The 22,612-nt window shown below is 41.7% G+C and overlaps 1 protein-coding gene across 1 annotated transcript in view; it reads right to left on the reverse strand.

Annotated features, from left to right (window-relative positions):
* The window catches only part of cacna1ea (calcium channel, voltage-dependent, R type, alpha 1E subunit a), a 98,049-nt gene that overhangs the window by 14,944 nt on the left and 60,493 nt on the right, over positions 1 to 22,612 (reverse strand). Inside the window, exons 7-26 of the mRNA XM_073475992.1 lie at positions 22,162 to 22,352; positions 18,575 to 18,678; positions 15,931 to 16,046; positions 15,645 to 15,698; positions 14,358 to 14,399; positions 13,049 to 13,144; positions 12,633 to 12,842; positions 11,474 to 11,586; positions 11,142 to 11,254; positions 9,856 to 9,987; positions 9,639 to 9,744; positions 9,389 to 9,506; positions 8,601 to 8,668; positions 8,366 to 8,457; positions 3,386 to 4,279; positions 2,773 to 3,008; positions 2,154 to 2,265; positions 1,784 to 1,913; positions 964 to 1,023; positions 112 to 218 (exon numbers count right to left, since the gene is read on the reverse strand). Of these exons, the coding sequence (XP_073332093.1) occupies positions 112 to 218; positions 964 to 1,023; positions 1,784 to 1,913; positions 2,154 to 2,265; positions 2,773 to 3,008; positions 3,386 to 4,279; positions 8,366 to 8,457; positions 8,601 to 8,668; positions 9,389 to 9,506; positions 9,639 to 9,744; positions 9,856 to 9,987; positions 11,142 to 11,254; positions 11,474 to 11,586; positions 12,633 to 12,842; positions 13,049 to 13,144; positions 14,358 to 14,399; positions 15,645 to 15,698; positions 15,931 to 16,046; positions 18,575 to 18,678; positions 22,162 to 22,352 (3,094 nt within the window). The remainder of the gene's footprint in view (positions 1 to 111; positions 219 to 963; positions 1,024 to 1,783; positions 1,914 to 2,153; positions 2,266 to 2,772; positions 3,009 to 3,385; positions 4,280 to 8,365; positions 8,458 to 8,600; positions 8,669 to 9,388; positions 9,507 to 9,638; positions 9,745 to 9,855; positions 9,988 to 11,141; positions 11,255 to 11,473; positions 11,587 to 12,632; positions 12,843 to 13,048; positions 13,145 to 14,357; positions 14,400 to 15,644; positions 15,699 to 15,930; positions 16,047 to 18,574; positions 18,679 to 22,161; positions 22,353 to 22,612) is intronic.

The raw sequence follows: 22,612 nt of genomic DNA on the forward strand, positions 1-22,612 counted from the left end.
TGGAAGAGGTGGCTGCGTGAAGTGAAACAACATTTACAGCCATAAAAAGCCATGTTACAGCTGATTTAAAGACACTGCATATTGTTAGCTAATATAAGTCATGTGACTGACGAGAGGGCGAAGGCCACCAGTGCTCCCACCACGACGATGAAGTCTAGGATGTTCCACAGATCTCTGAAGTAGGAGCCGTCATGGAGGATCAGACCCTGGTCGATCATCTGAGAGACAAGACAAAGGTCTGCGATGAAAGAAATGTCCTTCCTGGGATGGAGTCAACTTTAAATTCTTTTCTTTTGTTGGTGTTTCAAGTATCAGTGTTGGAAGAGAATCGAGCTACTGAACGAGTTGAATTTAATGAGAAATGAGCCTGAAGCTGTTGGTTACTTTAAATAGAGAACATCAATCTGAACAGTCACAAGATAATTAACAGCAGAGGAAAGCAGACAAACACATTCCTCCTGCGCAACACTGGGCTCATTTGTTTTCCAGATATTCATTGAATCTTTACTCCTTTTCTGTAAATTGCTTTATTGCTGATTCATTTTACTTCTTTGGGACTATGTTCAAATAAAACAAATTGTTTGGTTATTTTGGTCAACCAATAACCACATGTAATAGGAGATAAGGGACAGCAAGCAAACATTGCTTTTTTTTAAGGGTTCACCAGCTAAAGTTGTTGGAAATAAGTTTTTCGATTGTGTGCAACTGTCACATAACAAAGTTTGATTTTCATTTGTTATCAGACAAAGTTGTCTTATCCTCACTGTTCTTCAGAAGTGACAGAAAGCAGACAGAAGATGTCCATAATGGACAATTGGTTGCTAGTTTAGATGTTGAGCGGAACCATCCTGGAATTATTTGGTTGAAAAAGGTGCATTTAGATGTTTTAGCACCATTTCTTGCAACCCGTCACCACAAAGTGACACATGATTAATTTTATATCATCTTCTGACAGTGACTCACCTTTATAATCATTTCAAATGTGAAGACTCCAGTAAACACATAATCAAAATACCGCAGAACCTGCAATGAGACAGAGCAATAAAAGGGGAGGTCAAATATATATCGTGGTTGTATAAGTCAAGTCACTGTTCCTGAGCTATGCTATTGAATAATGGTCAGAACATTTTTTGCTGAATATTGTGATGTCGCAGTGAAGTTGACCTTTGACCACCCAACTCTAATCAGTTCATCCTTGAGTCCAAGTGGACATTTGAGCCAGATTTGAAGGAGTTCCCTCAAAGTGTTCTTGAGATATTGAGTTCAAAAGAATGTGACGGATGGACAACCCAAAAACATAAAGCCGCCAGCTACAGCTATCGCCGGCACGGAGGCTTAATGATGTGGTCACGAAAAAGGTAAAATTCTTCAACTTGCTGCATTGATTTTATGACACTTTACTTCACACACTAATCTTGAGGTTTAGTACGAAACAGTCCACTCAAATGATAATAATACTATACAAGATAAATAGCTCGAATCCTCCTGTGAAGCTCAGTGTGTCTAAGACTTCAATCTCCTCAGTCATCAGCAGTTTAACTGCCCCCCATCAAGTCACATTGACGCCTTTTGTGAAACAATTTCAGTAAATGGTTTTTAGAAATATTTTCTTTCTTCTTCCTGGTGGTGCTCAGTGTAGATGAAGGGAGCTATTAGACCCAGAGCACAGATAAAGAGCTGGCAGAAACAGCAGAAATACTCTGGCTTTTATTAAGTCATTTATGTTACAGCTTTTCCCGTCAGACAGGTGATATATACTGCACTTGAATGTGAACATACAAACCTTATTCCAGTCAGAGGAGGTGGCGACAGGGTCCTCAGCAGCCAGTGCTATACTACTAGCAGCTATGACCAGCAGGATGGACATTTCGAAGTATCGGAGGTTCACCACGTAGTGACACGCTCGACGCACCCTGAGGGAGAGCAGATGGCAGAGTGAAGACGTGATGCAGAGGTCAGGTACCACGTCTGCTAAGGGTAATACTGTGCAGGCCCAAGTCTAAAGGCAGCTAGGTTAAACAACATGGATGTCGTGCATCAAATCGGGGCAGTGTATTCCCAGTACACGTGATGTTTGGAGAACCATTATTTCCTCATCACTACAATGTTCTAAAGAAATACACCCCTTCAGAGAGTCCATGGTAGCAACGTACGGGTTGTCAGGTTTGAAGATGAACATGCTGTCTGGAGTCACAGCGTTGACAGGCTTTGTCTCTTCTGCCTCCTCTTTCTCTGACTTACAGGCTTCGGGGTCCTTACTGTTGACTGGAGAAGGTCAGGAGGAGAAGAAAAAGAAGACGAGGTTAGGACAGATGAGAGAAGGAGAAGAAGAGGAAGACTGAAAATATCCAATGCCAGCCCTGCAGTGGTGAACTGAATCAGTGAACTATGGGGACTATTTTAGCAGATGACATGAATGAATCCCTCACAAAATGAACTGTGGGAGCAACAATTTACCCTGAAGTCACGACTCTGCAATTGCATGACCTATTTCTCACCTCAAATTTATCCAAAGAAATGTGAAATTTCCACCTTGAAAATCAGCTGTAAGAAGGGCTCATATTGATGAGTACGTGTGGCTCATCTATACCAGTTACTTGAAATGAATCCTGTCTGAAGTAAAATGATGCGCTGGCCTTGTGAGGTTCGAATCAAGATAGTAATGTCACAAGTCTTGAGAAATCAAATAAATTAACAAAGCACTTCCGTGCTTACCAGCTACAGTGTGAAAAAGTCACCGTATCAGCACCTAAAAACCACCAACAGTTGTACCTGTGATCGTGGAGAGCTCCAGAGATGACTGAACGTTGGGCACCTCGATGATCACACTGGAGCTGAGCTGAGATTTATCCTGGTCGTGTTCTGTCTCATTGTCCTCTTTGCTGCTGTCTGGGATGGCAGTTGGAGACAGGTCTGACTGCTGAGGAGTTTCTTCCTGCTTCTGGTCACCAGTGTGGCTCTGGTCATCTGGTGGGTCAGTGTCTCCTCCTTCACTCCTGTCACCCTGTCTGAAAGTACAGACACAAAGACTTGACTGGACAAACAGGAGGACAGTGATAGACTTAGAGCTAGTCTACTTTGACCTTAAAATTTTCATTGAATTGTTTCTGACCATCAGACTACACAGCAGCTTCTTTGCTCGCGCTCCTTATCTCCAGAAAAAAGTAATTTTCTGTCTGTATTTTGTCACATGACATCTCCAGGTCACCCAAAATCACTTGCATTAAACATATAAATGTGAATCTGACTGGGGACTCTAAGTTTTATTCCCCTCTCCTCTTAAAATCATTCCTGCCTCTATGACTTTGATTTCATCTGCTAACCAAATCTGAAATATGCCGCCAAACAAACTCGTCTACAAAACAAACATGTTGATCTGTCTCACCTGCTCTCATCAGGTTTGGACACCTCTTCCTCCTGTTTGGCCTCTGCTTTTTTCTCTTCTTCTTGCCCTGGATTTCTTGTCCTCTCTCTGCTGACCGAGCGACTCAATAAGTGGCTTCCATTCCCAGGTGATGACCCCTGACTTCTGGCTCCGCTCTGATGGTCACAGTGATGCAGCGCCCTCCTGCCCCTAATCCCACCATGACCTCCCATCTCAGGAGTCAGTGTGTCAAGGTTATCTGGTGGTCGGAACTTTTTGACTGCCCTGTGTTGTCGCTCACCATTCAATCGGGGGCTCCGGCGCTCGCTGGTGGTGTTGTGGCTCTGATTAACACCCAATTTACCGCTCTCAGTGATGGGCTCTGCTGTGGACACAGAAGCATCAGGAAGTGGTACGCTCGTAGGATCCAACAGCTCTGGGACCATCACTGACACTGGCGGTTCAGGTATGTCACCAGAGAGGGCGGCATCCAGAGGCACATCCACAGACATGGAAGCCTGGTTCTTCACTGGGGAGGCTAAGGGGTCCACTGCACGCTTCAAACTCCCAGACGGTGTGTTCTCCATGACCTTGCGATGCAGTGACAGGGGGTGTCCATGCTGGGCTGAAACAGGTGGCCCGTCCTTCTCCTCGCTCGGGCTGCTGTACAGGATCTCCCGGCTGGACATCTGGCGGTGTCTCCGCAGCTGGCTGGTCCTCTGCTCCCAGACTGACATGGTCATCCTTTTTCTCCTCTCTCTCCTGGACATGAAAGAGTTAGAGGTGTTGAGTGGTGGGGGTGGGCGGCCCTCCCTGATGCTGCCCTGGGTCTCCTCCAGAGAGCAGGAGTAGGTGGGCCGACTGCGGTGGATGGCTCTTTTCCTGTACAGGTAGGGCCGCCTCCTCCGGCTTCCCCTGAGCAGAGAAAGAGAAGACAGCGTGTCAGTATATAGAAGCAGACAATTTATTATATGCAGGGCCACATTTAACATACAGATGGTTTCAGTTAAAGGTCCAGTGTGTAGGATTTCTGGGGATGTACTGGCAGAAATGGTATTTAATACCATTTATATTATATACATATATATATTCACCTGAATCTAATAATCACTGTGTTTCGTGACTTTAAGCATGATTTATACTAATCATTTAATCCACGTAGCCTATGTATAGATGTATGCCCTACGTCATAGCCTGATGTGCACCTCCCCATAAACATACTTGCACGTTACAGCGACGCAGACCACAATAACTGTGATTGGTCCGCTTGGTAGCATCGCATTGCTAATACCGGGGACTGGGACCTGTGGTTTCCCCAGTAAACACACCGACTTCTTCTGCTGTTGCAGTCCCTCCTGACTGGCCAGCTGTTGCTCTTCTTGGGTTATACTCCTCCTCCAGAGATTTTCGTGGCTGGAGTGTCCGTGAGCTAGAGAGAGCAGACTGGCTGGATGTCCAAAGGGCCCCTTGATGAGCAGCCCAGTGCTCGATCAGTGATCAGTGGCTGTCTGGGCTGTGCTGTAGCGGGCTGTGAGCAGAAGCTGCCCGGGTAAACACACCACCACGACTGGCTGTTGCAGCTGCAGTGTTTCCTGGTTCGTTAGGTAGAGACAGGCCAGGTGGTGGAGCAGCGGCAGGGCAGCCTGCCTGTCCGCCCTACCTTACGATCCAAGAGACACTCTAAAGAGGATGAGTGATTCAGACAGCAGTAGCAGAAGACCGGGAGAGAGACCGAAAAAGGCTGGTGCATTTGCCCACAAAACTAAAGCTTATAGACCGCTGAAAACAGACATTACCAGAGAACGCAACCAACAAAGCCAACCAATCAGTGGCCGAGTACAGTGGGTCTTGCAAGAACATGGGTGGGATCCATAATAATGCATCACCACCCCCAGTAATGAAGACACACCGGAACACATATTTAAATGATCCTAACGGCGTAGGCCACTTGCGTAGGTTACAGGGTAGGCTCTGTGTAGAGCCTACGTGCTACGATAAATCAGCCTACTGAATGAGCATTTTATATCTACAGAATGAACTGGTCGTCCTTCATGGAGTTCGCCATGTTGCACCACCATACTTCTACAGTAACCCAGAATGGACAAAATAGACAGTGGCCCTGGAGAGGGCCTTTGGCCTTCTTTGCATTCTTAGTGGCCACCGTAGGAGAGGGTGAGGGGAGGTGTATTCAATTGGTTGCAATATACAATCTGACTGCAAGATGCCACTAAAACCTACACACTGGACCTTTAATGTTAATGTCTTAGCGTAAGCATTTGATTTGTTGGCATTTAATTTTAGCTTGTTTTATTATTTATTGATCCAGGTCTGGAACCATTTTAGTTTGCATGCTGTTTTCACCAAAAATCTAATTTGATTCAAGCTAGAGTTTCAGAATCTGCTTCAATGGATTTTACTTTATAGGTTCTGTTTTGCTTTATACCACAAAATGAACATCAAAGTATATAGTCTGTGCTTTGGTCTGATGTTCAGGCAGTTTATAAACACATGGAGCAATTTCATTCCAACATGAAGCGATTTAGTGGATCAATGAAAATGTTAGGTGATAAATTAACCAAGCCAGGAGTTTTTGTGTGACTAAATAACACAAAGAGTAGGATGCAGAATGAAATCAGTGGAATAAATAGAAAGAAATGTGGAATCAAATTAGGTTGGAGAGAGTTTGGAGGAACGGGACAGAGCATGAACAGAGTGCTATACAAGATGGAGTCTGTGACGTTTACCCATTTAAGAAAATCAGACAGGTGTTAGTGAGAGATTCAGAGAGCTGAACAGACAGTGTTACTTACTGGAGCGTGGACTCTTGTGTGGTCCGTGTTATCAATGAGCGATTGGTTGAAAACAAGACATTAGTGCTTTCGTGAGCAGAGACAGAACAGGCCAGGAGACACACAGCAAACTCAAAGATAAACTGGCCTTTCACACAAAGACCAAAGTCATCAAAACATCTGCATACAGACTGTTGATGCCATTTAACAGCTGTTCAGAATTTGTTATACAATGCTTAAGGCTAAAACTGCTCTTTTAGAAGACTACAAGCACAGATGAATTATTAATTTCATATCTAATTGCTACATTGTGTATTCTGTTTGCAGCACATCACATCTTTAAATGTTAGCAATGACTCAAAATGGAGGTCAGAAACCGACTCTCGATGCTTTGGTGTGTGTCTCCGTTGGAGCCAAGCGGCACATTGACAAACAAGATGGTAGCAGTATTAGAAACAGTCAAACAACATTCATAAACATCAACAGTAAGCGCAACATTGATAAGAAGACATTTCAGTAAGATTGAGATGTTAGACAGTCTGAGCTACAGTATGGGTACAGATAGAAAACACAGAGATGGGCTTCATCAGCAAACACAGGAAAAAAGTACATATCTAGATAACCTTAGAACAAAACCACCACACTGGGATGCAGCTCTGAACACCACTGCCACCTCAGAGCACTCACACATTAATTAGCATTCTTTTAGGACATGCTAGTAGAGCTAAATGGGGAAATTCATGTGCTGAGCTTCAAAAAATGTAGCTACAAATATCCAGAACACTTAAGAGCAGTTCAGGGAGGGTTTAAATACTTCACAATGGAAGAAAAGTAGTACACACACTGAAAGCACTATCAAAATATTCCAGTCTCAGTATCACTTGTCATACTTTATGTGAAAAGCATTCTCAGCGAGGGTGTGTGTAATTTTTCTTCCTTTGATCATGCTGACCAGATGCATGCGCTAAAAGGGTGAAATCACCATCAGCCTCCAACATGCTGCTTCTCTCTCTTTTTTTTTTTTTGTTGAGCAAATGCTGTCATGCAAGTTTCTTCAAGGTCAACGGGGGCAGGCACCACCGGGGTTTCATAGCTGACATCGGAGATGAGACCAGAAACCCTTAAAGTTCAGAGTGTCCTCTTTGAATACAGATGCCGGCCCAGACGACCCCGTGGTATTCCAGTCTCCTCTATGGGCACTGACAAGAGCCTGACCCTCAGCTGGCTAAACTGAAACTAATGCACATCTCCAGTTTTCTTTCTGCTCTGTTATAATATCATTTCTGTTGTTTTAAGAAAATGGCAGGGCCTCGAAAAGAAAGAAAGAAAGAAAGAAAGAAAGAAAGAAAGAAAAAAGAAAGAAAGAAAGAAAGAAAGAAAGAAAGAAAGAAAGAAAGAAAGAAAGAAAGAAAGAAAGAAAAAAGGTGCATAATGTGATGTTAATAAAATGTTATCTGGTAAAATCTTCCACATGCCCATGCAACAAACTGCTTGTTTCTCAATACACCAACGTGCACACAGAGCCAGAGGTCCTCACTCTTGTGCATGCACATGCACTTTCACCACTGTGCAATCAATCCCTGAGAGAAAAAGACAATCTATTCTGCTGGAGACCTGAGCATTGAGAAAACAAGGTTACTTTATAAATCAAATTTTCCACAAGTCAGAACACTTAAACAGATCAAAACCTGCACACACTTCATTTCATCTGCTAATTACACTTTCCTTGCAACAATATCTACCATGAGTACATAAGTATATTACTGTAATGGACACAACATGTTAATTTGGACACTGGGTAACCCTGTCTGCATGACAACAATATAAGCACCTCCCATCCCAGAGTGGAACCAGTTACCATGGAGACATACATTTGACTTCTATTTGGCAGCAAATTACAGCGTAGGGAGCAGGCGGAGGCTGGATAGTAGATCTGTCAGTAAAGAAGTATCAGTCTCTAGTGGGACAGCACGTGATTCTCTCAACAGGCTCTATATTGATGACCCTTGGCCTCCATCTGTAACTGTCCTGCATGGCGTAGTTTAATTTGTTGCACCTCATGATGGACTCGCCATTTGCTGGAGGCTACAGCAACTTGTGTTAAGTAACAACACTGTGGGTTAGTGCTATAGACAATCCCTGGAGGAAGGAAGGAGGGAGAGGAAGAGAGGGACAGAAGGAGGAGAGGAGAGCGGTTGCGTTCAGCACTTACTCTGAAGACATGAAGGAGGACAGCGGGCCGACCTCCTTGGCCTTCTGCAGAGCGTGCTTCTGGTTGAACGCCGCCTCTGCCTCCTCTTCATCCTGATCAAAAGAGGAAAAGACGGCTGAACAACTGTAACATCTGTGAGTTTTAATATTTAAACAGAATCAAAGTGATGAGGAGAAAAAAGCAGAACTGGACATGGCAGATTATATCTTTATCTTTATTCATTTTTTTGTATTACCTTGGTGAGTTCTTGTGCATTGGCAAGGTTATCCACAGCAATGGCCAAGAAGACATTCAGCAGAGTGTCTGGTCACAGCTGAGTCAAGGATAAGTGCAACAAGGCAACCTCTAAAACTACAATACCGACTGACACAGTACTAGTGCAAAAAACACATTTTGACCAAATTTTCAGAAAATCTGCAGAAGAAAATGTGAATGAACGTGAATTGTTTTGATCCACTACTGTTATGCAATTATTAGGAGGTGGTTCATCGACAGAAATAGAAGGTGGTGCCAATCTCCAGTCGGAAAAACCACTAACCATTGCAGAAGAAGGGGTGGGAATTCGATGTGGTGATCAAAGGAGCACCAGACGAAAGTCAAATGACAAAATGAACAAGACACGATGGAAATATGACATGTTTGTTTTATGTATTAACGTTAGGAAGATAACATCAAATCTGTGTGGTGAGGCTACTAGATCGTTATTCCTGTATTTTTGTCAGAGGGGAACCATCTGAGAAAAAGGTTCATTACATCAGAACTTATTCTGATGTCATATCGTTTCCATCTCCAATTAAGCTCGTTAACTCTTTTTTGAAAAAGCGGAAAACCTAAAAATAAAGAGCAATACTAAGCTAAGATATCCACAGTTTGAATAAAAAATATTTTGTCACTTTTACAAAATAATAACAAATTAGGATACCTGGTAGTTGGTTTAGGTTACCTCCTAAAAAGAGTACTGTATATGGCATTTTGGAATGACACCTTTGATATTTCCAATTTAAAAAGAGTAATGAAGGATACAGTTTCCAAACAGTGTAAGCACTATAAAGTAGATAGAGGACCACATGCCAGACTTCACTCCTCCCTGAGACCGAATACCGTTGTACATTACCTCGTTCCAGTCCTCTCCAGTGAGGATCTGGGAGAACAAAGTCAGAATAACAAACACACGTCATCGACAAAACTATCCTGAGCATTTCCTGTATGTTATTATTCGCTGTGATAAACGTGTGAAGTAGAAAGCAATAAATTGCCAGGTCTATTTCCAGACCTGAAAGACGGTCATGATCGCTGCAGGGAAGGTGTCAAAGTTCGTGGGAGTGTAATCATCAGAGATGTAGTCGACAAAGATGTCATCTGGGTCATCAAAGATGAACCTGTGACAAAGAAATTCTAAATGTCTTCATGAACTCACACAGAGTGATGCACAGCACTATTAGCACTACTTTTCTTTACTCAGAGGGTCAAAGGAGACTATTTAATGTTACCTGCCACCAAAGAGCTGCATGCCAAGTAGTGCAAAGACAACGATGAAGAGGAAGAGGAGGAAGATGAGGGAGATGATGGACTTCATGGAGTTCATCAGAGAGACGACCAGGTTTCTCAGAGACGCCCAGTACCTTGACAGTCACACAATATCATATTAGTGTGAAAATATGTTTTAAATTATGAAAAATGTAATAGCCTACTTGACTTTGTTTATTAAGAACTGTGAAAAAAAAGTTCTAGTGAACTTTTGTAGCTCCAGAGGGAGCTGTGGAAAATAAAAAAAAAATGGCTTCAAGTGGTGTCACTCAGGTCAGTGTTGGGCCGACCTGAAACTACAAGTTTGAAAAAGAAAAATATCTGGAGATGTGGTGTTCGAAAGAAGTGAGTTTAACAGATCTATGTAGCCTGTGCCTTATCTCCACTTGAGGATAGCGGCTTGAGGCGACATTAGCCGCCAATAGCATACTGTAACAGACCCAAATATCCAGCCAAACTGTCCATGTTTAAAGCCACATCATGCAGAATTCGGCATTTTGTGTGATTTGTCTTTGCCACTGTCTTAAATTCAAATCCCAGGTCTATAACAATTTGTCACAAAGACAACTCATTACGTCATGAGAATGTTATGTGTTGAACACTTGTATCTTGAAGTATATATGTATATAATGATGTGATCCTACCCTCTCACTAAAGTTACACAATGCATGATTTTGAAGCTGTTATTTTAAGGTATAAAAGTTACATAATGTAATGTTGTAAAAAAAAAAGACAATAGTTTTGGTTCTGCTGCACCTCTTTTGATCCCTTTAAAAAAAAAAAAAAAGTCTCCAAAAAGTGAAGGAAATGAAGAGAGTACTCTTTTAAACTCAGGCAGTAACTGTGTCAGTATGCTACTTTTCTGCTTCTAACTTTCCTTTGTTGTGAATATGAATGGCATTGGCATATATTCAAATATTCATTTGTGGTTTTGTTTGTTATGCACTTGCTTGTTTGCTTCAAATACATATATATATATATATATATATATATATATATATATATATATATATATATATATATATATATGTATATATATATATATATATAAGAATATATATATATATATAAGAATATATTTAGATACCAAAAAAGCATCCTCCTCACAACATAGTATTTTATATTAATGTCACAAAAATGACAGACTTAACACTACTGCCATCTTTCAGTCAACAGTCAAATGTCCCCATGCAAATATCATGAAACATCTCAACAGATGGCAAAGAGTGAGGAAGGCCACGGCACTAACTTGGTGATCTTGAAGATCCTCAGCAGACGGAGAGCACGCAGGACACTGATGCCAAAGGAAGTGCCAGGCCTGAAGAAACCCCACAGAACTTCAAAGATGCTGCCAACGATCACCTGCAGTGACATAGTATTCAAAAGGAATCTTTGATAAAGAAACACAGGAATACATGAGTGTAGAATAACATTTATGACAAAGTGACACAGAGAGGAAAGACAGAGGCAAAGACACAGACAGATACAGAGGGAGAGAACGCTGATGCTGCATGTTTTAAGAGCACAAGCAGTTGGATTTTGGGAGAATCAAAAATGTCAGGAGGGAGATGGACTACTGACACTGCAGTCAAAGCAGTTGAAGGAAGAGTGGAAGTAGAGACGCGGTCCCAAGCTGTACATCTTCAGAAACATCTCAGTCAGGAACAGAGCGAGGAACAGGAACTCTGCATAGTCTGAGACAACAAAAACAAATTTAAAATGCAGAGTACGTCGTCTCTGCCACTCAGGGTCACTCAACCAAAACAAAGCAGAAGGCGTAATTAGTGTGGGATCATGGGAGTTGTTGTCTTTATTGTTAAACAACCACCATGGCAAAGAAAATCTATCTATGTGACTGAGGTGGAAATGTTCACGGATGAGGTAATGTTTGATTCATGCTACATCTAGTCACTTCCTCCCTCACTCTCTGACTAACTCCTGGGAGTTATAGCAACAGGCGACCAAATGAAACACGCCGTTATCTTGGACAAAGTTATGGATTTCTCTGGGTTTGAACATTGTTGTGTCATGATTTGGCTTTTAAGTTTAGTCATTTCCTGTTTTATTTTGTAGGTTATATTCTTGTGTACCACGTTTTACTTAACACTTCCTGTCTTTGTCTTCATCCTGGTTTTTACTTGGTTTAGTTTTGTGTGTCACTTTAGTTTTTTGGGCTTGGGACTACAGCTTCTGATCATTAAAGCTGGAGATATATTTGAACCCCACGTGTGCGTCGTAAACGTACAGTAGTTGTTGACATACTTGCCTGTATACTACACGTGTTACCGGAGGATACCACCAGCTGGCACACGGTAGCTTGTTGTCTCGTTGTCATCGCTGCTGTTAATGTGTTTACTGACTCCTGACCCCGTCACATCTTCATACTGAGGATGTGAACAACTGACACTCCAAACGGACGCAGGATATGTGAGCCAGCCCACATGCATACCGGAATGGGTTGTTAAGAGCAAGTATATAGTCCGCCTTAAGCTCCCTTTTTGTTTTTCTATCTGTCTGTTTTGGTGTTTTTCATTTGAATGCTTTGTGTAAAATCATTTGGGATAATATAGGTACAAAATGCAATAAAATATAAAACAAAGGTCTTGTTGTTTAATGCAGAAATGTTACATATTATATCTTTACATTTTGAAACTTACATAGACCACTGAAGTTATATAATAAAGCAGCAACTTCAGCAGCCTGTGAGGTCGTATTTCAAGGTGTTACTGAAATGACTCACAAAGGAAGTCGGACAGCCACGGGGGCTGGTTGTGATGAACAATGGCGACACACAGCGTGTTGAGAGCCACCAGACCCAGCACCGTCCAGTAGAACGTTTGTGTCTTCACCACACGGCGGATGGAGATGCGCAGGAGACGCTCCTTACGGCGAAAATACGCCGTCGGACCTCGCCTGGCACTCCTGATACTTGCTCTGGCCATGGGGATGCCTTGGGGGATTAGTGAAAGATAAAGAGGGAAAGGTAGCTTGTACACATTGTTCCTGCTCTGAGTATTGGACTCCCAACAGTGTGATGTTTACAGCAGTACCAAATATGCATTTCTAAAGGCTGCAGCAGAGCACAGTGTGCCCTGCTGGAGTATGTCTTACAGTTTATGTGCACATATTTATGAGCCTGTCCAGACTCCCACTCACCCACAGAGGAGATGTCACCATATTGTTCCTCCCCTGGTTGCCCTCGATGACCCACGTCCATCCCTCTCCTCTTGATGGTGGTGGCTCTCTTCAACACTGCGGACACGGCAGGTTGAACATAAGAACAAGCTGTTTCGAACTGTATAACCAATATAACTGTGAGGATAGCGACACAAAGACATCTTTTGGGCAATGTGACCACAAAACACTGTTTACCTTTTGAATTGATCACATCAATTAATAGATTTTTAACTTATTTGTTGTCGTAAAAACAGCCCAAAAAACCACCATGTGCATGAAAACCTGTACATCTTTAAGACACTCCGAGGCAGACCCAGGCATGTTTGCAAGTGTAAAACTTTATAATGCAATGAAAAGATAATGATGACGCAAATAATAGGAAGAAACCACAGTGAGGATCATCTTCACAACACGCCAATGTCTGTGAAGTTTTAGCTGAGAGGGAGAGTGGAGCTCATTAAAGCTGCAGCCAAATGAGATAAAAATGATGATTTAATGTTAGTGTAATGATCCAAACAACTGGATGCAAACCTTCGGCTGATATTTTATGATCTCTATCATGGCAAACCATGCTCTGAGGCGGCTTGACGGTCCATGCATCTTCTCTTATCTGAGCTGCGTTCAAGTGCTGCTATAAAGTATCAGGAGACGCGCGGTGCCGTGCAGTGTGCACATGCTGAAGTGAGTGTGATGAGTGTGTTTTGACCTTTTCTCTGACTGACATGTCTATGATTACCTTTCATCCAATCCGACCCCCACTCACACCTTCCTGCTACCTTTGTGATTTCTGAATCTACTTGCAGTCAATATTTGCTTGGGGACTTTTTTTAATAAGCCGCTGATCAAACACACAAAGAAACACACAGATACACAAAAATACTGCTGCCATTTCACACACACACTCACAGGAGTGTTTGCTTAAGGCAGGATCTTGTCAACACACACACAAACACACACACACACACACACGTGCGCATGCTGCTGCCTTGTCGGACCAATGGTTGCTGAGGCAACCGCAGTGCACCACCTTTCTTTTTAATCAAAGCAATCAGAGCTTCTGCATGTATTTCCATCACAACAGCTGGAGCCACAATTGGTCTTTACTACAGATGTGCATAATTCAATTTATTTTGATCTTGCTCAAGTGTCTTTGTACTTCAACTACCAGAAACATACTAAACAAGAATTTGCTTTCTGTTTTCTGTGTGTTCATATGTGTGAATTTGAATGGGGTGAATGGAGTGGTGAAGCTGGTGAGGAAGAGAGCAGAACAGAGGACGGTTCTCACCATAGGCACCACCTGTACTCCACTCTGGGAGCCTCCTGAGAGCTGCCAATCAATCAACATTTAATAAAAGCCCTGCTGGTTTAGTGGGGGGGGGGGGGGGGAAAGGTCAAAGTAGAGCTGAGAGGGTCAAAGCAGGCACTAAACTGTGTGTGGGGTGCCGTGTCAAGCTGCAGATTTAACTCTATCGATGCTAATTCTCTCTAGGTGACATCGACAGTTGCAGAGAGAGATGCAATGGTGTAAGTGATCTGTGCAAATGTACCACAGCAGCAACAAAATCTGGGCAGTAAAATATATCCTGAACTGACATACTGTACTGATTTATGTTGCAATTGAGGTCAACTTTCAGTTCTTTCCAATTTTTACAACTCGGCAGTGAAATTTCAAAAAGTCTGCAGCAGGTGCAGGTTTGGAGAAGTGATCATGACCACTGAAGAGAGCAGGGCAGACGTTTGGAGTAATTCAGACTGAAGATTTGGAGAAACAGAGGCCCTTTGACTGAATGTCTGCTATTGATATTGCATTAAACATCAGTAGTTAAAAAGTAACTAATACTCTGAGTAGTGTTTCAGAAGAATACTTTGTACTTTTACCTTAGTATTATTTGTTTTTACTTAAGTAGTATTTCTGTAATGTAACTGAACTCAGAGATTTTGATGAGGCTCATTAGTTTCACAGACTAAAACCACAAATTACATTTTTGATCTGATGATGGTGTTTGATGTAAAGTCAGGTGATCACCTATTAGGAATTATTGTCTGGGTACTAAGAATGTCTGTGCAAAATCTTGTGCCAATCCGTCTTGGAGAAGTTGAGATATTGAACTGCATAATTGAAAACTTTGATCTGCTGTGGCCCTAAAGGGAAAGTCAGGGGATCACCAAAGTCTGTAGGATTCATGCTTTGGGAACCAGCAATGTTAAAATAAAATTTCATGGCAATACATCAAATAGTTGTTGAGATATTTCAGATTGGACCAAAGCTGTGGACTGACTGACATCAAGTTATCACGGCACAAAGTGATCTTCCAGACTGAAACGTCCCTTGATATAATTTTTATGCCTATATCTGTATCTTAAAAAAGAACATGTAAACCTAAAATAACACAAAAACAGACTTTAATAGCATATGCCTGAATATCCTTTATAAAGCACATTTGTTTTAGTCTACATGCCAGCATTAAACTGTTTCAGTTGCAGAGAGGCACAATGTAAAGCAATGTGAGGATAGCAGAAAGAAAATGTGCAACAATGAAACCAGGAAAAAGAGAAATCTCTGCTGACTTACCATCGAGGGCAGAAGGTCCTGCATTCTTATTCTCCTCGGCAAGCATCACTTCCTCTGGAAAACCAAAACCACAGTCAGAAATGAGTGATGGCTCAGATGGAAAAAGATATACTGGCATCTTTTGTGACTATGTTTATATCTCAATTGTGGTGGAACAAACAGCTGACAGAAAACATGTTCCACAATCAACAGGATTAGTGTCAAAGCTTAAAAAGAAATATCGATTTTCCTTTTCTCATCAAGAACCAAATCCTTGGTCCAAATCCTGAGCTGTGACTAAAGCCACCTGCTCTGTCGATCCAGGCCCGGTAGCCGTTGAGCTCTCTCTCAATCTGCTGTTGGCGTCTCAGCTTCATGAAGGCCCTGCGGTTTTCTACCCTCTCTCTCTCCTTGGCAAATTCCCTGCAGAACCAAACCAAACCACAGAATTATTTATTTACTCTGTGAGGATACAGAGATTTATAGTCACAAGGATATATCATTCCTCTTGGAGACAACCACCGGGGAAAAGGCTGTAGCTGTGTTGAAATAAGCTCATCTCATTGTTCATTCAACCACAAGAGAAGAGACAGCGAGGCAAAGGGGTCTCTTCTCTCTCGTTGTGGAGATAATGACAATGGATCCCCCATTAACCTTTCTGTAAAACTAATTAACTTGTATAGACTTTGACACCACACACTGACACAGAACGGTTTAGTTTGACAGTAGTTTGCCAGCCGCTCTACCAGTCAGTGAAAAGGCAAGTTACACTGTGTTGTCTGTCTTTCAGCTGAGCCTACCTGATCCTAAATCAACAAGGCAACAAAGCCAGCTGACTGTAAGGCTCAGTGAGCAGGATTTAAAAGGATCTATTGGCAGAAATAGAATAACATATCCATAATTATGTTTTAATTAGTGTATAATCTTTGTTTTTTCATTACCTTAGAATGAGCCTAATAAATCTACAGATGGAGCAGGTCCTCTTAGTCTGCCATGTTGCTCCGCCATGTGTCTACAGTAGCCCAGAACAGACAAACCAAACACCGGCTCTAAAGAGGGCCTTTCGAGATTTTAGCAATTTTAGCAGCCACAGCAGGGAAAGGTGAAATGTGAGGCTTTAATCCTACATGCTGCACTTCAAAATGGCTGTTTACTTTAAGTATGTCCCCTACAGCCTCTAGGCTCCATTGAAGGCAGTTTAAGCTACAGATTTTTTTTTTTGCATCCCCCTAACCTTGCGTGTCGGTGTACTGTGTTTTGTAAGCCACCTCATCTGAGACCCATATTTCTTGGTTGTACCTGCTGGGAGATAAAACTCCCACCAGTATAGCACTCAAGACTCCTCCACCATGACAAGCTAACAGCACAAATATGAGCCATCCTATCAAAGTCACAGAGTCAAACACCAATGTGTGTGTATCACGAATAAGATTCAATAAAATGGCTAGCAAAGTAATACATCAATATACTGTTACTTTCAGGTATCTGTAATACTGTAGGTCGTCATATATACATCATGTGCTGGTTGCTAATTTCACAAACAGCAATATGCAGACCACGTTGCACAACTCGTTTTCACTATACCACCATTTATTGACCAAACCTTTTCAGCTATCTTTCCATCTAATCTGTCCTAATGTCCCTTCATTGGTTGCCTGTCAGTTTTAGAATAGATTTTAAGATCCTTTAAATGGTGTTTAAATCACTCGATGGACTAGTCAGACATGCTTTTAATGTATGCTCCTTATAGGTCACTGGGGTCCTCTGATGCTTTCTTTGTAGTCGTGCACTGGGTGAGGGAAAAAAACCTACGGTGGGATGTAATTTATTGTCAAGGTCCTCACCTCTGAAATAGCGTGCCACAGGAGCTGAGGGGCATCATAATCTATAAACACCTTTAACAGAAATCTCAAGACATTCCTTTTTAGTTTAGCATTCTCGTAATTCATCTTTTTTTAATCCACCCTCTTCTACTGTGCTACACTGGTCTCACTTATTTCCTTTATTATCATTTTCTCATTTGCCGTTTATTTACACTGTTTTGTTTCACTGCATATTGTATATTTCATTGTATTGTTTAGCTCCTTGTATGGCAATTTTGCACGAAATGCCCTGTACTGTATAAATAAAGTTGGATTGGATTGGGGTGGTCCTTAAATACAGTCAAGTTAGTAAATAAAGCATGGTGTACTGGAGAAGGGTTGTGCGACATCATTTTGCAGGATGTTTGAAAGGCTGCTGATAAGAACAAACAGGAGTTTATGCCCTGGTTCCCTTCATTTACAGCATATTTATAGGTTGACAGGGACCACCCAAATACAACATTAAACAACTGACCACTGTGTGAGGTTTTGTTTATGGAACATTAGGGCCACTAAAGATATCCAACATCAGTTGTACCCTGCAAATTCAGCAGGAAGAAGGCTTCAATTGTGCCTATGGTGTATCTGATATTGCCTAGAACATCATCATTAATGTTGTTCCAGGGCCATCATTGCAACTGATGAATCACATTTTTGTGATGTCATAGCTTTGCACCTCCGGTGTGAAATTAGGAAAAAGTGACAAAGTCCTCAATGGTTGAAGGATAGAGCTCTCACTTAGGAGACATGTTGTTATACTGTTTAATTTCACACTAAGTTTACTTCTTATTTTCCATTTCTTTTTAGTTTTGTGTCACTGTTTGATTCAGTTTAGGGACATTAAATACTTGGTTATGTTAATGAAAACATGGTTTGGGTTAAAATACACCTTTTCATCACAACGTTAAACAATAACTTTTTCCATGTGTGTCTTTTTCCAGTCTGTTTCCTTGAGTCATAGAGCTATGACATTACATAAACAAGCTACGTTAGTTGCGATGATGGAGCAACATTAGACAATAGAAAAGGCCCATACATCTCCATCCCAACGAGTTTTAAAAACCAACTCGGTCTGAAATGTGAACCTACCCAGAGAGGACTCCCAGCACCAGGTTGAGGACAAAGAAAGATCCGATGATGATGAGGGGGATGAAGTAGAGCCAGTTCCAGTTGGGGCCCAAGGCATCGTCGGTCTGCAACATCAAAACAAACTCTAAATTCAGTAGTATCAAATCAGGCTGGAGCAGACTCATACTGCCATTGGGATGGAAGACAGAAATACACAAGTGTAGGAGTTTGGGTGGCTGCGGGAGGTTCCAGTCCAGGCGGGGCATCGAACAGAGACATCATGTGTATTGATCTGCTCTGGCCTCATACAAAGAGTGTGGAGGAGAGTGGAGGTATTCTGTATACTGTATGAAGCCAATATAGAAACAGAGTATTACATCTACACTATACATCACCTGGACCTGAGAAAGTTGTTTAACGGGTATCAATGTGTGAACATACTCCTGCAGAGTATGACTCTTCAGTACAGTGACTGTGCATTTTCTGTGTGTTCAGCGCTGATTAAACTGACTTCAGTAAACATCATTACAGTGAGTCTGTGTGGTCAGCAGCATGTCGTCTCTTTCCTGCCTCGCTCATTGTTCATCAGTAAAGCTCGTTCAGCATCAATGCAGATGACATAATACAATCACTCTGGCAAATCATCTGCCTTCATCCATCTCAATAAAAACTGAAAGAGCAGGCAGCTGACCGCAGACTACACCCTGTCACAGCAGTTTGTGTGAGTGAGAGGGTGGTATCTATCTATCTATCTATCTATCTATCTATCTATCTATCTATCTATCTATCTATCTATCTATCTATCTATCTATCTATCTATCTGTCTGTCTGTCTGTCTGTCTGTCTGTCTGTCTGTCTGGCTTAAAACTGGCTCAAGTAACTGACATCTTTCAGTCATCAGACTAGTGAAGGTCCACCGCCACGACTTCCTGTACTGTACCTGTAAAACAAGGCTTTCTACTGTCTCTAATCTAGTAAATGCCACTATAACAAAAATTCATCCCTGTTTTTAATACATTTCATTTCTGTTTTTGGCCCCGGAGGAGAGACTTTTTTCATGCTGTTTAATCTTCTCTTGATTAAACTTTGCCGAAACGTCTGTAGAACACCTTGGACCTGTAATAGTGTGCTTGAAAACTGACAAAAATGAACCTGAAACACTCAAAGATGTCTGGCTGCAAATTATTTTGGAAAACATTCCCTTCGTATCTGAGAAAATACCAGTATTCAATCTTGTTTCATTCATCATTCTGTGCTGTCTTTGTCTTTTGCAAAAATAAATCGATTACAATAAAATGCAATAAAGTTTACAAAATGGTGTGTTCGTCTAAAATAATCCAAACCAAACTGAGAGAACAGTTGCTCTGATGGAAGCACATAACAGGCAGCTGTATTTTTAAATCAAATTATGTATCTATGCATACTGAGACTTTGCAAATTTGAAATGTGTGTCCAGGCCCAGATGAGCAGACGGACAGGGTTTTGTACAGTGTTCCTATCTGAACAGGATCTTGTTATTCAGCTGCAACCAGAGTGAGAATATGATTGGACTTGATTTGTTGGATGGTCATGCAGGCAACAGATTTATCAAATTAGCAAACGGTGCCACTGCTTCCCTCTCTGTCTACATTCTGTTCATGTGCGTTTGCCTGCCTGCTCCTTTCACTCTGACATAGATGCTCATGCAGCACAGTTGAGCATCTCATCCCCGTCTGAATGTTACTGTACAGCAGAGAATGACAAAATTTCTTGCTCCAACCCTTTATTCCAACACAGGTCTCTATGAGATGCAGCTTGACACAGTGTTACATGAGTCTTAGTTCAAGGCCCAATCCCAATGTCAACACTCACAGACTTACAGATTTTGAGGCTCATTCCTGGTAAGTTTGCATGGGTTTAGGGCTGATCCATTTATTTAGGAAAGTGATGTTTTAGCCCTCAAATGTCATCTAATTAAAGAAAACTGCATATGGAGCCAGAGTGTGCAACACCTTGTTTTTCACTTTCTAGTCTGCTGTCAGTGATCAGCGCCACATCAATACCCTTGGTGTGTGTTACCTCTCTATGATACAATTTTCAGTTTTTCAAAGTCCACATTTCTGCAGACTTAGCCTGAATTACAAATTCCCAAAGAAATCCACAGTCCAGCAGCGTTAAACAACTTAAATCAAATTGTCCACAGGCTTGAATAGGCAACTAAGTGAGACGGGGAAGGTCTCATTTTTCACTTCATGTTACAATCCGCTCACATATGGCCAATAAAAAAGTGATGAATACATGGAAACTGCTACACATTGTTAAATATATATGGCACTGCCTGTTTTAAATCCTGTCTCAAAACACATTTTTATTCCTTGGCTCTTGATTCAGTATGAGGGTTGCTTTTCTTGTTCTTCTGGTCTTTGTGTTTTAATGTGTTGTTTTTTGCTATTTCTGACCGTTCAGCACTTCGCCAACTGTTGTTGTTTTAAATGTGCTTTATAAATGAATTTGGATTTGATTGGAAATAGAGCCCTTTTAAACACAGGGTTACAATGGCGTACGTAACGTAAAGAAGCCTGAAAAAATAATAATCCAGATGATGATGCTCTTGAATATCTGATAAATTAAATGTTTTTTAATCACAAACATACATTTTCCAAATCATTACCAAAAATCTGACATTTTTTCCCCAGAACTGATTCTCTATGTAAATCACTCAGTTTACTAAAACAACAAAAAAGTCCCAAACCCACAAGGTAAAGTGAAATGTTGCAAATGTCGCAGTGCTGTTCATTCCTATTTCAGTTTCTTGAAGTGTTTCTCACTCAAACTCTTACCAGGTGACGTCAACTAAGTCCATGAGGGTTCGGGGTTTAAGGCCTTAGGGGGGGGACAATGTGATTGGGCCAAAGAGCATAAAAACTCTTGGTGTCAATCTGTCCTGTCAGTCAGTCCTACAGAGCAACTGCATTTCTGACTCATCCTAGCCTTCAATCTTTTAACAGTCTGTGATGTGAACCAAGAGGCCTTGATGTCTGTCAAGCAGGATAACAACAGTACACACCCTTGGTCACACTATATACAAATGATCCAATAAATCACATGTAAGAGGAAGAATAAAAACACTGTTAGAGAGATGGTTCAAGTAGACAGTGTTCTGTTGTCCTTTGTATTCATACAGTGCAGAGAAAAGGATTTAGACTACATTTCTTAGGGATTCTGAAGCGTGCCGTGTTTCTTAACTAGAGAGTATGAGTGGGCAGTCTAATCTCTATTCAGGTCTTGTAGCAAGGTGTCGAAGGTTATACAATTCTCTGGATAGATGGAATAAAAAAGGCAAGCTGAGAGCAAAACAGGAACCAACAATCTGCAGTATCAACACTAGAATCACAGCCCGGTAACCTCCCTCCTCATGTTCTCGCTCCACACACAGTGTGAGAGAGGAGGACGCAGGGGTTACAGAACTCCACTCAACAACCATCAGCGTGCTGAAGCCAGAGCCGCTTCCGTTCATTAGGCTTAATGGAGTCTGACAAAAAACTGCTGCACCTCAATAATTTGCAGCTATCCACAAAAATATTATGAGTGGCACCTGTGTGTGTGTGTGTGAGAGAGAGCCGTCTTACATTGTAGAGTACAGTGGTCCATCCCTCCATGGTGATGCACTGGAAGACAGTGAGAACAGCGAACAGGATGTTGTCAAACTGAGTGATGCCGTCATTAGGGCCGATCCCCCCATCGCTGCAGTTGTAGCCGGCGGGACACTGACGCACGCCACACTGGAAATCCAACTCAGAGGACTCTACTCTCTGATTTGCTGAACAGAAAGATGCAAAGATCAAGAGATGTTACATGGCTCTACCTGGCATCAAAAAGTTGTACTGTATGTGATCACTAAAATTTGAAAGCTATCACGCATCCAACAACTAGAAATCTTTCATTTTGATGGCTTTAAGCTCCAGAACATCAAGTGCAAACGGTAACGCTTTACATAGAGGTCCTTGTAAAAGGGGAAAATGAACAGGTCATATTAGTCCTAATAAGCTTAGATATTAAGACATTTTTAAGCATTTATAA

The sequence above is a fragment of the Pagrus major genome, chromosome 11 (assembly GCF_040436345.1).
Source record: "Pagrus major chromosome 11, Pma_NU_1.0".
NCBI classification, from domain to species: domain Eukaryota; kingdom Metazoa; phylum Chordata; class Actinopteri; order Spariformes; family Sparidae; genus Pagrus; species Pagrus major.